This window comes from Calonectris borealis, chromosome 3 (genome assembly GCF_964195595.1).
Source record: "Calonectris borealis chromosome 3, bCalBor7.hap1.2, whole genome shotgun sequence".
NCBI classification, from domain to species: domain Eukaryota; kingdom Metazoa; phylum Chordata; class Aves; order Procellariiformes; family Procellariidae; genus Calonectris; species Calonectris borealis.
The window spans coordinates 33381818-33398053 of record NC_134314.1 but is presented as its reverse complement, the minus strand read 5'-3'; the positions used below and the strand labels follow the sequence as shown (position 1 = coordinate 33398053).

Genomic DNA, 16236 nt, shown 5'->3' with positions numbered 1-16236 from the left:
ATTGTGTAGGCCTGTTGTCATAGCAATCTCTCATTATTATGTATGTTTCTACATACTGAATGTCTTTTGGCTCTGGCTGGAAATGTTTTGGGTGCCACAGAGGGACCTTGGTTAGATTGCAGCCTGCATTCTAGTTATGAAATTGGATGGTGTTTATACTTTCGCCTAAATTCTGGAATTATGCTACTAGCAGCCAGACCTGAGTGAGCTTTTCAGGGTCAATATGGTCTCAATACGCAGTCTTCATAAATGATCTGGATGATGGGGTTCAGTATATAGTCATCGAGTTTGAGAATGATATCAAACTAGGAGAAGTAGGTACAACAGAATGAAGAGCCACCATAGAGACATTGACAGGTGGGAAGATTGGGCCAACAAGAATGGCATCAGGTTTAGCAGATGTTAAGGCCTTCTCTTGGAATGGATTAATTCCAAGCAACAGTTCGTGCTGGGGTCTGACCGGCTGGGGGATGGCTCTGCTAAAAGGACTTGGAAGTCCTAGTGGACAGCAAGCTGAGCATGAGCCAGTATTGTGCCCTGCAGCAGAAAGGCAAACAGTGTCCTGGACTTGCATCAGCAAGAGCATAGCCTGTAGATCAAGGGACGTGATTATTCCACTGTACTTGGCACTTCCAAAGCCACACCTGGGAACTGAAGCCAGACACAGTATTCCCCAGTTTAAGAAACTGGACAACTGTAGAGGCTCCAGTGTAGGCTTTTGAAAGTATTAGAGAGTTGGAGAACGCAACCCATAAAGAAAGGTTGAAGGAATTCTTTCTTCAGCCAACACAAGAGGAGGACTAGGGGAGATTCCTTTTTAGCTCTTGTAGACAGCAAAGCTGCTTAATGCTCTCAAAGGAGATACTGTAAAGGGAGAACTAAGCTACATTTATGGACACAGTTGTAAAGTCCAGCCTAAGTTAAAATCTTTTCCTTACCTAAAATACTTGATCTTGTAGGTAGGCCTTTCTGTGGTTGTATAGCTGTGGTCAAACCAGAACTTCTAGAATGTCTTGGAAGGCATGAAATTTCATTGCTATCACTAGCCTGTGATGAGAGATGTCTTTGCCTTCTATAGCTTTTACAGCAAAAAGCTCTAACATAGGAACTGAAATTGCCAGTTACCTTTTGTAGCTAAAAAAATGGAGTTTAACTTTATTTGGAGCAGTCTGTAAACAGTGCTGTAAATACTTTTTTTTTAAGCTGTATTTTTGGGTGACAAATAAGATTATGTCGGCTGTGAAGTCTTGAAATGCTGAGCAGATAGTTAATAGCCTACCTTATTCTCTAGAAGTCTATGGTAAAACCAATTTTAATACTTTATAGCTATGCAAAAAAAGGTCACATAGTGCAGGTTGTCAAAGATCTAGCTGAATGTGCTCTTTGCTAATACATACTTCAAGAAATATTTGAAGAAAAATACTTTTCACCTACCCTTACTTAATGGTTTGAAGTGATTTAACAGGTACTACTGTTTCCTTGGGTTTGAAGCCTGTTGAGAGACACATATGCTGTTGTCTTGTTGAACTTAACTGATGCTGTTCCAACAATTTACTGGTAATTGTCACTCTGAACGTAAGAAACCTAATTCCACAGTGAGTGAGTAAGACTGTTAGACTGCTAAACTTCTGTTTCATGGTTTTGTAGCCTAATACTTGGAAGAATGTTTCTTGAAATCATGGAATATTGTTTGCAGAGTGAAACTGAAGTTTGTGGGCTCAGTGTCTTGCTTTGAGTACAATGCATAAGATATTAGTGTGTCTAAGTAGGTTCTTAAGCAGGTCAAATCAAGTCTTGTGTACAGAAAGCTCATGTGATCTGACAGCATGTATAGTGACATTTATAACACACTAGCATTTGTGTTAAACCTATTGTTAAATCTATTCTCAGTATGAAATGTAAAGCTGTGCTCAAAGGAGGGAGTGGTTTTCCTGTGAAAATCTAGAAAACTGCTCATTTCTGAAGTTAACTAATGTTCAGATATCAAGCACTTTAGTAAAACTGCATGTGTTAATTGTGGTTAAGAGAAAGAAAAGAAAAACCTTCCTGCTGAGCTCTGCACCAAGAACAACCTATCACCAACAGCCCTCCCACCCACAGTATAAAACAAATAAAAAGCCTATGGCTAATGTCTCTAAACTGCTTGGAGAAACTTCTGACCTTTGCCTAGACCTATAAGACTCACAGAGTAGCAGGGAGGAAATAGTGGCATTTTCTTCTTGTTTACCTCACCTCAAGTATCTGTTTCTTCCAATGTTAGTGGAAAGCTTACAGACTTTGCATGGGAAAAATCTGGGCATAGTGTTGATGTAGAAGCTGGCAAACTCTTTGAATGGTATAGGGTTTATAACTAGGAGTAAATGCCCACAAAATTTATGAATGTGAATGTGTATCTAAGCAGTCTTGGAATGTAACTGAGTTTCGGTGTTTACCTACCTTCTGCTGTGTCTAACTGCAGAATTTCTTTTAGTAAATCCGGTACTTACTTTTAAAATGAAATTATCTAGAAAGTTGAAAACTACTGGCTACAAAGAAATTCTGTGTACTTTGCTTCTAAAACTATTTAAATTCAATATCTAGAAATTCCTGTATTACACAGTGTTTTAATTATGATCTAAAGTGGGAAGGTTAAGGTTTTGGGAAGCTAAATTATTTGACAAAAAAAACCCAAGGGCTAGCTTGATAAATCTTCAGTGGGCTATGCTTATATGAAGTCTTAACACATGCTATTGTCTCAGCAATCATGAGATGCTTAAGTACTGTTGGAACAATGCAGGATGCTGGAATCTGCATAGCATGTTTGTTATGTTTTGCTCAAAAAAGGAAAAAAATTGATTGCCTTAGTAAGACTCTGTAGAAAGAGGGTGGGGAAAAAACCCCAGCAGTGATACCTTATAGCTACAACATACAACAGCCTTATCAGATGAAAATGTATGGCAGAAAATTCGAGTATGTATGTTTCCTTTTTATTTTAGGCTTACGGTATGTCAGCTTTGCCTCTAAATTTGATTAAAGGAACTACCAGTGCGGCTTATGAACGTTTAGAGAACACTGAAGATATTGAAGAAGTGGAGCAACATTTATTAAGGATTAAATCAAAGGTATAGTCTGTTCTCACTTTCTTAATGAATTTTTTTTCTTGCTTGCTGACTAGTTTATGGTCATGCTGTAGAGAGTTTTTGTTCCAGAAAGAATAGCAAGTCAGAAGTGACTAGTTTGCATTTATTTCAGTTATTTGGAAACAAATGTGGTCACTTGTGTAGTAGCAATCAGGTTTTCTTTATCAGTCCTTCAGCAGTAGTTATTTCTGTCTAGCTAATAATGGTGTTGACAAGCTAAACTTAAACTTCTCCCATCCTGCTTGGACATATGGAAGAGATACTTTGCAGAAGTTAAGAATATTAACCTCACTTAGTCTGCTACCAGATATGGCATCCAATTTATTGACACTTACTCAGTGTAGTTATCAGCACTGGATACTTGCCACATGGAGCTGTCATGAGTTAGTTTCATCAAACTATTAATCATCTCTATGAATTAAATGGCAGCCCCAGATATTCTTGCTTTCCAGTTGATGTACCTTGCTGTTATAAATCATTTCTTTATGAAAAGCGTACATCTGGAAATCTCTCTGTTCTGAATCCTAAACATCCCTAGGATGTTAACACCATTTGTCAACCCATGATGGCTTTGCAGCTCACTGAAATGCTGTGCCTAATGTAAGCAGGACGCTTTTAACAACCTAAGAGCGCAAGCTGAAGCAGGATAAGATTTCTCCTTTACATACAAGATGCTAGGGATAGTCTCCCACCCTTTTCCCAACTCATTTCAGATAATGGTTTGACCAGAGTTTTCATAGCCCTGAGCGGGGGGGAGAGGGCATTAAGATGCATCACTCTCATCCTGGCAGTCCATCTGTGCTGTTGTATGCTCTGTGATAGTAGACCTCAGCAGTGTTGAAACAGTTCCAACAGTCTTCCCTTCATACTTGGCTACCTCTACACAGTGTGGGCACCTTCAGTGTTCTAGAAATCTTGTTGCATAATGAAACCTAAAAAGTAAAAAATAGTCTCCCCCAGTTTAAATTGTAAAGTTTTGGTTTTGTACAGAGTACTACTACAACAAAAGCATCTCTATTACTGAAATCAATATGAGAAAAATGAGAAACCCCTGAAAAATGGAGCATTACTTATTACAGAAGACTATATTGGATTATGAGAGTTTGCAAGCAACTGGTCTTGCTGTTTGATCTAGTTAACAAATAGGATCAAAAAGTAGAAAGTCTTTAAGTTATGTCTATATTTTAATGTCACCATTAGTATAACCTAATTTTCCTTGGTTTATAGATTATGGTCAGGATTCTGTCTCAGTCTGTAATAGAAATCTTAGTTCTTCAGTTACATTTGTATGAAGTCATGAAGAAAGTGAGTGTTACTGAGTAATGTACAGTGAACTAGAGGTGTGGAAGTATGCTACTTAATCTAATGAAAAGATTCTGTATATAGTATGGTCTTCTGTTATTAGTATACTTGGTAGCTTTATTTCATGAGTCTTAAATAATCAAAGCTTGGACTTGCAGCTTGGAAGCTTGAACTGTTTTCAAAAAGTCTTTTTTAAGTCACTGAGGTGCTATACAGGGTATGGAGAATATGTGTTCCTGTTAAAAGCACACTGTGATTTCCAATTTAAGTGTTACATGTGCCTAGAATGTGGTCTTAGTTTTTTAACATTTTTGAGAAGTTTATCTAAAATATTCGCTTTAACTTCACCAGGTGTGAAGTGTTTCACTATTTGCAGGAAGGCTCTTTTAAAATAAGAGGAAAAAAATTGAATAGGGAATCTCAAAATTTAAAAATTTATAGTAGGAGATGTACTAAAACTATAAGAATCCTTTTTTTTATCTAAGGATCAGTTTGTTATACAGTAGCATCAATGTTGGAAACAATTTTGGTTCAGCTGCCTAATGCTTATTTTGTTGCTTTTGCTTATTAGTGTATAACTGAGACTTAAGGATGTGCTACTTGGTTTACAACAGAGTGCAATGGCGCCTGCTCAGTATTAAAGTACAGGCTCAGAATTAAAGTACATTCTTAAACATAATCATCAAGCAACCAATTATCTGGTGCACTCAACTAATTCTTGGGGTAATGGTGCCTCTTGTTTGGATTTCTGTAAGGTTAATTTTTGGAACAGCAAGTCATCTTGCTCTTGCAAGTACAAGAAACATAGCTGAGGATCTATAGTGGAATGTTGGAAAGAAAGTACGGATGCCAAGCTTAATATATTGGCTTAGTCATGGAATTTGATTGGAAGGGACCTCTGAAAGTCATCAGGTTCAACTCTCTACACAAAGCAAGGACCCCTTTCAGGTTAGATCAGGTTATGTAGATCTGTAAAATCTGAGCATTTAAAGAATTTCTAGCCATGGAGACTGCTGACCCTGTTAAAATTTTTGAACACCCTCTTTGTGAAGAGTGTTTTCTACTACATAATACTATTTCCCCTTGTTGCAGCTTATGACTTTTGCACTTCATCCTCTTGCTATGCGTAGAAACAGTGTGAATTACATACTACAAAGTCTTTAAAGTTTTTGTAACTCATTAAACTAGATGTCAAGTCTGTTTTCTTGATTCAATGTCCCTTGATCTCTATTTTTTTGGTAACCAGTGCAGAGATGGTCGGCCTCTGTCATCAAGGGATAGACGGACTGTACAACAACTAGAAGAGAGACTAAGGACACTTCGAAGAAGAGAAAGGCATCTGGAGTCTATTGAGAAAAGCTGGTGGACGAAGTTCTGTGAAGCTATCCGACCTCTAAAGGTAAAACTTTTTCTCACTTTTTGAGACTTAAATTGGAGTAACTTCCAGCTTTCTTCTTCCCATATAAATCATAAGTCGAGTTAATCAGTTACCATCCTGAATATCAACTGCTTATTTTTTTAATTACTATTATACTACACAATGACAGCCATACAGCAAGCTCTGTTTGAGCTCTTGGAAAACCTTTCTACTTTGCCTAAAATTAAGATTGAAAAGGAGCAAGTCCTAGCTGATCTACTATGGTGCCACTGCCTTAGAAAATCTGAATATCTTATCTTTTCTCAGGCATGTGAAAATGGGAAGAAGAGAACGAAGAATTCTGTAGCTGTCAGGAAGCTTAGGTTAATCCAAATTACATGTAGCCAGCAGAAGTGAGAGATACTTTGATGAGAATATATGCATTTGGAATAAGCATCTTGCCAAGTAATTACTTGATCAATAGTAAGCTAGCTGCATAGAACTTATATCTTGATACTTAACCAGTGCAAAGGAGACTGTTACTGGGGCAAAGCTTTGATCTTGGTCTCTTTTTGATCTTAGGACTTTGATTTTAGTAGATACCTGGTTTTAAAAACCAGTACTTTTATGGAACAGTATTGCCATATAAAGTATTTTTTGCCAACTAGATGTAGGAAGAAATTTTAGCATTACTTTAAGCTGTAGACTGTACTTTGAAAAGATGAGGGGGGGGGCTATAAGCAATTCCCTCTAACATCATTGCTGTTAATGCTGAGTACCAATGGAAATGGGCTGAAATTGCAGTTGAACAAAAGCTTTCAGTGTGAAATTCTGAGTGGAGTTATCTTTCTATGATACATTAGAAATCTAGACTTAGCCATTTCATTTAAAGGACAAATATCCCTAACTATTCACTTTAACAGTTTGGATGCTTCCTTTGATTCAAAATAGCTTGTGTAGTTTCTTTAAGTCTTCACATTAACCTGAAATTTGAGAAATGCATTGGCCATATCTATTGTCTGTAGGACTTTAACAATTCATTGTGTTCTCATAGGATAGTGTACAATATCATTAGTTATTTACAGATTATCACTTACAGTCAGTATGGTATTCCAGTGTCTCTTTGTTCTTGTGGTTTGAATGCTTTTTATTCTCTCAGTAACTGTGACAGTCACTGTGAACTGTTGACTTAAGAATCGCAGACTAAAGGGGAGTTGCAAGTGGATAATTTTTCCTTACAGACTTTCACTTAGAATAGGGTTGTGCTATGAAGTATGTTACAAAACTTGTTTACTTTGACTTTTCCTTGAGTTGTCCTGTGAAGGTGATAATGTCCATCACTTAATAACATCTTAACTCTTGCAGGACTGTTTTACTTTAATAGCATTTGAGTTGTCTTTGCACATGTATAAATTGTCTATTGTTCAATTAGTGGCTTTCATGAAAGGAAGGAGATCTTATAATATCTATGTATAGTACTTCTGATCAATGTAGGAGTGCAGAAAATATCTTGGAGCTTTGCTTATTTCTTTAGAACACTTCTATCTTTAGTGCAACCTGTATGTTGTTGTTCAAGAATGTAGCCATTTCTCAGACTTGTAGAGAAATTCCATTTGTTGTGAGGCAAGTACTAGACATAGAGAACACTATTTCTGCTTTGTGTTTGGGATGGTCAGGTTTATAGAAGTTGCAGACTCTTACTGGAACTGACAAACCAGAATAACGTGTTCAGGAATAGCACTTAGTCTTGGAGGTCTTTTACAGTGTTAACTGAGTGTCTACCTTCAGACTTCTATAATCATATTGTCTTTGCATATTGTCCTCCTGTATTCTTGCATTAATTATTTTGTTACTGGTAAATATCTATCAGCATGTGATTTGTTGTTAAACAAAGCCAAAACTTTTTTTCTCTTTAGAGTAAGTTTTCTTTGACATGGAGTAAAGTAAATTTTGAGAACAATTGTTTTACTCAAAGCCAAATCAAACTCAGAGGAAGCTGTTAATTTTTCAATTTAGTCAAAAGCAACACATCTGGAGGATCCCAAGGAAATTTTTTAAAATTTTTGTGTTGCTTCAGTGTGTTGGTTCAAAGTCATGGAATAGCTGTCCTAAGCAGATTCACAGTTTCTTTTTTTTTTTTGTCGGTACATGAGTACCACTGTAGGAAACAATTGGACAGGTGAGTATTCTTTTCAGCTTTTTGGAGAGGTGAATATTAACAATTTCTGGAAGTTAATTTTGGGGCTTTTTAAAGAAGTACCACCTAAATTTGAGAGTCATGTGGTCATTCCTGCTTGGAATAAATTAAGTCCTAAATTCCATTATTATCTTAGTAACACTTTGGAATTATCCGTAGATGAAATAACTTAGTTTGACTGAGATCTGGGAGCAGGGACAGGAGGCAAAGAGCTCTCTGAATAACTCAAACAAGGATGATGCAAGGGTCAGGGGAACATACAGGAAGTTGAAGGGAAAACAATGTAAGCAGAACACGAATAATGTTAGAAAAGACTTATCAGCTTATGACTTGATTATGTGCAGTAGCAGTGGAAAAATACACTAATCAATTGAATATTTCAAAATTATTTGGCCTGACTTATTAAACTGAAATGCAATTCAGCTTTCCACTATGACCTAGAAGTAGCATGCTTCCATTTTTACTATTGAGAAATGCCTATATTGACATTTTTGTCTTGGTTTTTGCTTAGCCATGTCTTTCAATCCCATATGTTCCAATGTAAAACAAAACTTTAGGTAAACCAGTTCTTACTATCTTCTGCTTTAGCTGCTGCCTTATTTGCCCGCGTAGAGGCTTTCTATTAAGATGCTAAAGGAACTTGTTTCAGGTAGCAACGTAAGTTGTATTAGTGGTTATTATTTCAACTCATTGTTTTTGTAGTATCTGCAGTCTTGCATAAAAACATGGTTCACTGTTTTTTGGCAGTTACTTGTATGCATACTACCTTGTACAACAGATTGTAGATTAGGAGACCCAAGCAGACACTTAGAGGTGATCAAAGTGAAGTAAGGGCAAAACCAGCTCTGAAACCTGTTCTGTAGCAAATGATTGCGTACAGGTGAGTATGGGGTCTGTGTTTTGTAGCTGAGGGATATGAGGAAGTGGCCTGGCAATGGAGCAGTTCAAACTGATTGTAGTGGAGGTAACATAGCCTGAGGCTATAACTCCAAGCTTTTTGGTTTTGCCTGTTCTAGTACTAAAAGCTTTTCAGCATCAGTTGATAAATAGTCCTGCTATGAGAGCAAGAGGTTTTGATTAAGTGCTGTCCTTTGCTCTGAAGTTGAACATGTGCTCATGTTCTCAGGGGCTTGGATTGCTTCTCATTTATGCTGTGACACAAAGGAAAACTATTTTGTAAATTTTCATGGCTAAGTGTATCTAGAATCTTTGAAGATACTCTAGTTGGTTTAAAGCTAGTAAACAGCAGTACAGTAGTGTCCCAATAAGACTGCGGATGACAGAATTGTACTTTGCTATAGGTGACAAGTAGAAGGCAACAGTGAGTGTATAGCTCCTGCTGCAATGTTTTTCTAGCCTATCTTAGGTTTTATGGGGGGGGAGGGGGAAGGAAAGGAAGTACTTATTCTTTCCCTTACTCAGATACCAAATGATACCCAGCTGGAGGCATGCTTTTAATTTAAGTCAGGTTGATACCACTTGATAAGGCTCAGCTGGACTGTGTAAGTTGCAAGCTCAACTAGTAGTATGAGTGTTGGTATTCTCTTAATTGTTGGCCAAGTGCTGGTTAATAGACTAGAAATGAGGTGTCGATTGGTCTGTAATCAGTTGAGGTAGGAGGAAAATCTAGGTAAGAACACAAGGATTCCTTCTGTGAAAGACCTAAGTCAACTGATGCTCTGAAATTGTATAAACATGGGTTGATGTTAATTGCAAATGATTTATGGTTCAGTAATGTGGAAATACAGGATGAACTAAGGTAGAATGAAGATCTTAATATTAGCCTTTTCAATCCCGTATATAATGGGACTGGAGTTGAGGTTAAAATGGGAAAAGGAGTGTTTTTTCAACCACTTACCTACTTCTAAGAGTGTTATGCATCACTTCAAAACACAGATGTATTCCAGAGGAGACACGGATACCTGTCTGCTGGCCATAGTTGGCAGAATGGTAATGAAGTAATGCAAACTTAAGACTCTTGGTTTTAATTGTTTTTAAACATCTATTTCCTGTATGGCTAGTACCTAGCGAGAGTTTGCTGTGGAGAGGTAAAATGTTAGTACATTTAAACATGTGGAAATGCGCAAGTTAATACTTACCTTGATATTAGTCTCTAAATCTATACCTAATAAGGCCTACATAATTTGAGTTGTTTTCTAAGTGATGTTCTAATACTGTGTTTGAGTTTGCAGATGGAAGCTTATCTTCAGAATTTAATGAACAATAATAACATTGTAACCCTGAATATCTTTAATGAGCAGCTGTAATAAAGTTCTTAACCTTTTCAAGATAGCTGTGTGCCAAGTTTTAAGGTTAATAAAATAAACTATGAAACTCCCTCATTCATGTGGAAGACCATGCGTTGTGTTCTTGCATATAGAATTTGGAAATAAGTCTGTCTAGGTTGTCTCAGGTCTAGCAATCTGAAAACATTATTGTTTTGGGAAGTTCAGCATGCTTATCTGAGCATATTCCGTGACTAGGGTTTCTAGGAAAATACTGTGAACCTGTTGGAGCTGTAACTGAATGGGTTTGCTATCTGAGCTCACTTTTGTGTGCCATCCCCTAACCCCCCCAAAGAAAAGATTGTAAGGGAGAAAACCTGCCAAAGAAGTGGAGAATGATTTCCTGAACTGGCTTGTAGCCCAGAAAAAAAACACGAGGTGTTCTTACTGAGAATAGCTTTGAGAATGAAGTCCCTGGCTCAAGTGCTGTATTTGGTAGGCATAATAAAAACACTTTCCTGTGTTTTAATTAAGATCTTAAGGAACAACCTTATTTCCCTGAATCTACTCAATTCAGACCGTTCATAGGAAAACTGAAAGAAATGAAGCAACCTTTGAAAGAAGGTGGCTTCTTCCTCTAAAGATAAAAATGAGAAGGAAATGGGGAAAACGGAATGTACAGGTATCAGAATATTACTTTCAGTTCTCTAAACTTACTGCTAAATTGCCTGAATTCTTCCTGTTTAAAATAAACTGAAACTTTGCATACTTCGACTATATTCAGGGACTAAATTGTCTAGCTTTTTGAGCTGTTTGTTTATTTTAATCTAGCCCTTAAAACCTGAAAAATCTGAATGCACAAACCCAGCTTATCTGCTGATATGGTTGGTCTACAAAATCTTCATTTACTCCTGGTAAACTTAGTTTAGTGTTTCATGTGCCACCTTGGCTTAGCCAAGGAATTCTGTTTTTATTTTGTGCATCAGACAGTTCCGATTAGTGTGCCAAAGCTCACAAAAAAGCCTGCTATTGCTGATTTTAAAAACAATAACAGTATCTGATTTAATTATAGGGGTCCTTAATTTTTTTTTTCCTGTACTTACCAATGCTTATGACTTGCTGGCTAAATAACCACAGCTCTTAGACTTTTTTTTTGTTTCAAATTCTTGAATAGGGTATGCACTCCTGTGCTGGTTTTGGCTGAGATAGAGTTAATATTCTTCATAGTAGCTAGTATGGGGCTATGTTTTGGGTTTGTGTTGAAAACAGGGTTGATAACAGAGGGATGTTTTGTTACTGCTGAGCAGTGCTTACACAGGGTCAGGGCCTTTTCTGCTTCTCACCCCACCCCACCAGCGAGTAGGCTGGGGGTGCACAAGAAGTTGGGAGGGGACACAGCCGGGACAGCTGACCCGAACTGACCAAAGGGATATTCCACATCACGTGACGTCATGCTCAGCATATATAAAGCTGGGGGAAGAAGAAGGAAGGGGGGGACACGTTCGGAGTGATGGCGTTTGTCTTCCCAAATAACTGCTATGTGTGATGGAGCCCTGCTTTCCTGGAGATGGCTGAACACCTGCCTGCCGGTGGGAAGTAGTGAAGGAATTCCTTGTTTTGCTTTGCTTGCGTGCATGGCTTTTGCTTTCCCTATTAAACTGTCTTTATCTCAACCCACGAGTTTTCCCACTTTTACTCTTCCGGTTCTCTCCCCCATCCCACCGGGGGGGAGTGAGCGAACAGCTGTGTGGGGCTTGCTCCAGCTCGTTGCTGGCTGGGGTTAAAGCACAGCAACTCCAAAGGAAGTTTGTGGGGCAAGTGACTCACCTAGTGCAGCTAAAGGGGTATGGAAGCTCTTCTAGAACCTTCTCCAGAAGAGAGACCTTTATCTGGTGGTTATGATGTGGTTGTAGTAATCTCATTTTATTTTAATCACTTAAAATGTGTGTTATAGTGTTTTAGAATAATAGTATTTAAGTAGCACTTATCTAGATTTTCCTGGAGGTCAAGTATTTTTCCTAGTATTTATAAGCATCTTAGGTTTTTTTTTCTAGTTCATTCACATCACTTCAGAGTTAAATTTCTAGGTGACTTAAACCTTTGAGTCAAAATACTTTGTAAAGTTGATGATTTCTATAACTTAAACCTTGAAAATTGCATTGAAATACTCAATACTGATAAGTAACTGAGAGGACTTTCAGGTAGAAGCAAGAAAAAAGTAAATCTGGTATTTGGGCTTGGTTACTTGAGTTTTACATCACTCTCTCCAAGTGATTTGGTCATTGAGTGTTTGAGTAGCACTACAGAAGAGAGTTCTCACTCAGGAAAGGTGAGATGTTCCTTGTAAGTTGTGCACAGGTTGCCTCCTGTTGGAAGGTGAGCATGCAGGCGTGGTGGCCAAGGGAAACAAACCAATTTCCTTTAATTAAACCCAAATGCATGCATATAGTTAAGATTTTCTGTGTGTTATAGCAAATACAGGTTGTGCATTCTGATAAATGCTGTGTTCATTTAATATGACATCTCATCTGTGTTCTTAATGACGCTTTTGACTTACAGGTAGACTTTTGTATTGCACTATAGTGCATGATGTACTGTAACGCTTGATTCCGAGCTTAGTGTATCCACCAGGTGAAGAGGTGGTTCTCATTTTAGATGATCAACTTTTTAAATGCTTGACATAAACCCTGTTTAACAGAGTAAACATTTCGTTAACACTTCCCTCAAGTATTTGCCAAAAAGTTACTGTTTCAAGTGTGTTTGAGCTCTGAGGTGGTCCAAGATTATTAGTCCTTTATTGAAACTTAGACAAGTCTTCACTTCTTGTATCAACTGCAAGCACTTTCCGTTAGTTGTAATAAATCTTTATTTCTAGATTGTGTGGGGAGTATTCTTCATCATCGTGGCACTGCTCTTCACTGTCTCATTGTTCTTGTCAAAGTAAGTACATTTCAGCCTTTTTCTTAACCACTTAAACTACATAGTTTCTGCTCTAACATCAAAATCGGGGGTGGTTTGCTTCAAGAGTCAGCCCACTTCTTTTCTATGCTGCATTTCTGTAACTAGAGCTGCATTTCTCATTATAATAGTATCTATTGAAACTGAGCAAAATGTACTAAACAAATTCGAAAAAGGACATAGTTCAGCTTGATTGACTGTATACTGCTGAAAATAGTTCTGATTCAGCAGAGAAATTAAGCATATAAGTAAAGGAAGTTTAATTCAGACTACAGAAGTATTCTGATTGCTTGAATGAATCTTAATGCATGTAGGTACTTCTTGGGCTGGGTAACAGGTGCTTAAATTCTTGCAGTAAATGACATGTATAATCCATTATGATGTGCATTACATTGTAATTGTTTCATGGCGTTGAACGCAATATAGCCAGCTGCAAATTTGGTGGATTTTAATGAAGATTGACACTAAACAGAGGTCTCAAACGTTGGCATTTTTAATTTTTCAGATTGGGCAAATAAGCTTTATGACCCAAACTAGGGAAAAGCTAAAATGCCGAGGAGATGCAGAAATCAATATATTTTTTCATAGGACAAGTGCAATGAGTGTGGTAAAACAAAGCATGTGTCTATATAGGTATGAAAAAGCTGTCAGTCTCTGGGCTTAGTTCATTGTTTTTTGAGCTGCCCTTTTAAATTAAACTGAAGACAAAGCTGTGGAAGAACCATAGTACTTACCAAATTTTTCTTAATTACTGCAGTTTGGACAAAGCTCTGCATTCAGCTGGCTTCGACTCGGGATTTATAATTTTAGGAACTAATCTGACCAATCCATTGAATATGCTGTTACCCGTTCTTCAAACAGTAAGTAAAAAATTGGTGATATACATATGTAAGGATGCTCTTCTCTGTTTTCTGGTAAGCTGTCAAAAGGCAAACTACACTTCTCCCCAAGTAATTCATTAAAACAAAATTGTCTAGATATGTGTTCTGTAAAAGCAAGGCAACTTTCTTCTTAACAATCTTTTAGTTATTAGATACTGATAGGAGAATCTTGGGTGGATAGAAACCAGTTGCTGGAGGAAGGTGGTGCTTGAAACTAACTTTCATTGATGAGAACATGGCGTCAATGAGGAATGAATATCACTTGCAGTTACCATGCACAGAATAAAAGCAACTTTCTCCCATGCCCTACCTACGTTCTACTTGATACTTGATAGTTTATCCCCCTTAAGTGAAGTAAATGCACTTTTTCACTTCTTAATATATTTTTTGCATCTTGAAAGATATATTACACTCTGCAGTTATGTATGTTATAGTAATGCATTAGTCTTTGAAACAAACCCTACATAAGAACAAACATCTGTTAACTTCAGTAGGGTTGGAAGGCAACAAGGCCACATACGAATTTGGCAATCAGTCATGGGTAAGCTAAGAAAAAGAAAAGTCATAATGTAAGCTAGTGCTTTACTCTCCCCTAGTTGAGTTCTTTCCATATTCTTGGTATAATGGGTTGGCACAATGCATTGCTTTCCCATGGTTTCTAAAACTATTGAACACCTAAGCTTGCAGTTTACTGAAAAAAGTAGTGTTCAGCAGCAGTATTATCTCAAGCTGTTATTAATGTAAATAAAAAATCAAGTTTTGTGTGCAAATATGTTCAGAATTATTCACAAATGGAATGCCTATACAGTTCTAAAATGATTGTTGCCCCTGTGGACTTTCCTTTAAATGTACTCTCAGAACAGAATTAAGTATTTCTTGGCCTAAAAATGTATAATACTTCAAAACTGAGGCAAGTTTTAAATGAAGAAAAATGCTCAATTGCTTTTGCAAGCTAATTGTATAAGCTCTATTAGCAGCAAGCTATATTATATTTGGAGCCAGCTATGTAAAACTTTTAAATGGAGGGATTCTTATGACCTCAGATGTTATAAATAGACACTACTTATTTAGCTTATTTAGTGGGGGAAGAGCTTGTTTTCTAGTTTGAAGGTTTTGTCTTTTTAACTGCTTGTGTTCTTGTTTTAGGTTTTTCCACTTGATTATATCCTTATTACAACTATTGTTATGTATTTTATCTTCACTTCAATGGCAGGGATTCGAAATATGGGTATATGGTTCTTCTGGATAAGGGTAAATATGACTTAAGAGTTTAGTTTATAATACTCAGTAAGATGTTTAACAGATATGTAATATTGAATATATTTAATAAATCGTCATTATGTACTGCTTCATAAATACTGGATGTTGCAAATAGCATTGTCTGTATGTCTAATGAGTGTTAGAAGCCTATTGTACAACTTTCACTGCTTTGGAAAGATGTTTCATTTTGGTAAGTTATCAGACCAAAACTGATGTTTTAGTTTGATAAGCAATACAGTCAGCTAACTCTTTCAGATGTTTTATCAGTGGCACTTTGGCTTCTGACTTAGAATTCTAAGTTAAAGCCATATGATTCTGATATACTGGAAATATTAGTAAATTTTCTGGTCAAAATCTGGAATGTGCATGCAGTTAGTAGTGCTTGACTTGCTTTTTAGGTGGCAAGCAAGTATATCTAACTTGATAAGAGAGTAATGATATGACATCTAAATATGATGCAAATAATATATTACTGTATTAGAAAAAGTAGCTTTGTATCCAACAGTATGCCATTCATGCCTATGATGCTTGGTTAAATATTTCCCTGCTTCCGTGCCTACTTTCTGTTTAATATTGTCACCCTTTCATGTGGTGACACCCCAAAACTGTAAAGAGTTACCCTGAGTCCTTGCAATGAGTTGTGAGATTGGCTGTTGGTTTTGGTCTTCCATCATTTACCCCGCAGCTACCAGCTTCCTTACCCTAATACGGTACTCAGGTTGAGCCTTTGGGGATTACAGAATAGAGTGGTATCTACAGGGTAACAACGAGGGATTATATTGTTCTCCGCAGTGTAAAGTGGAAAAGATGCCACCATACGGTGTGGAAGTTTTCTCAGAGCCTGGGAATACTCTCTCATAACTCTTTTCTCTGTTTCTAGATGTGATTACAGGTGTAGTGATAGATGACACCTCACCTTGATGGAAGGACCCAATGT

At 37.2% G+C, this 16236-nt stretch overlaps 1 protein-coding gene across 3 annotated transcripts in view; it reads left to right on the top strand.

Moving 5' to 3' along the window:
• The window catches only part of LMBRD1 (LMBR1 domain containing 1), a 99395-nt gene that overhangs the window by 56272 nt on the left and 26887 nt on the right, over nucleotides 1-16236 (top strand). For all 3 annotated transcript variants that reach the window (XM_075145285.1, XM_075145286.1, XM_075145287.1), the window contains exons 8-12: nucleotides 2976-3101; nucleotides 5668-5820; nucleotides 13076-13140; nucleotides 13916-14018; nucleotides 15186-15290. In XM_075145285.1, the coding sequence (XP_075001386.1) occupies nucleotides 2976-3101; nucleotides 5668-5820; nucleotides 13076-13140; nucleotides 13916-14018; nucleotides 15186-15290 (552 nt within the window). The remainder of the gene's footprint in view (nucleotides 1-2975; nucleotides 3102-5667; nucleotides 5821-13075; nucleotides 13141-13915; nucleotides 14019-15185; nucleotides 15291-16236) is intronic.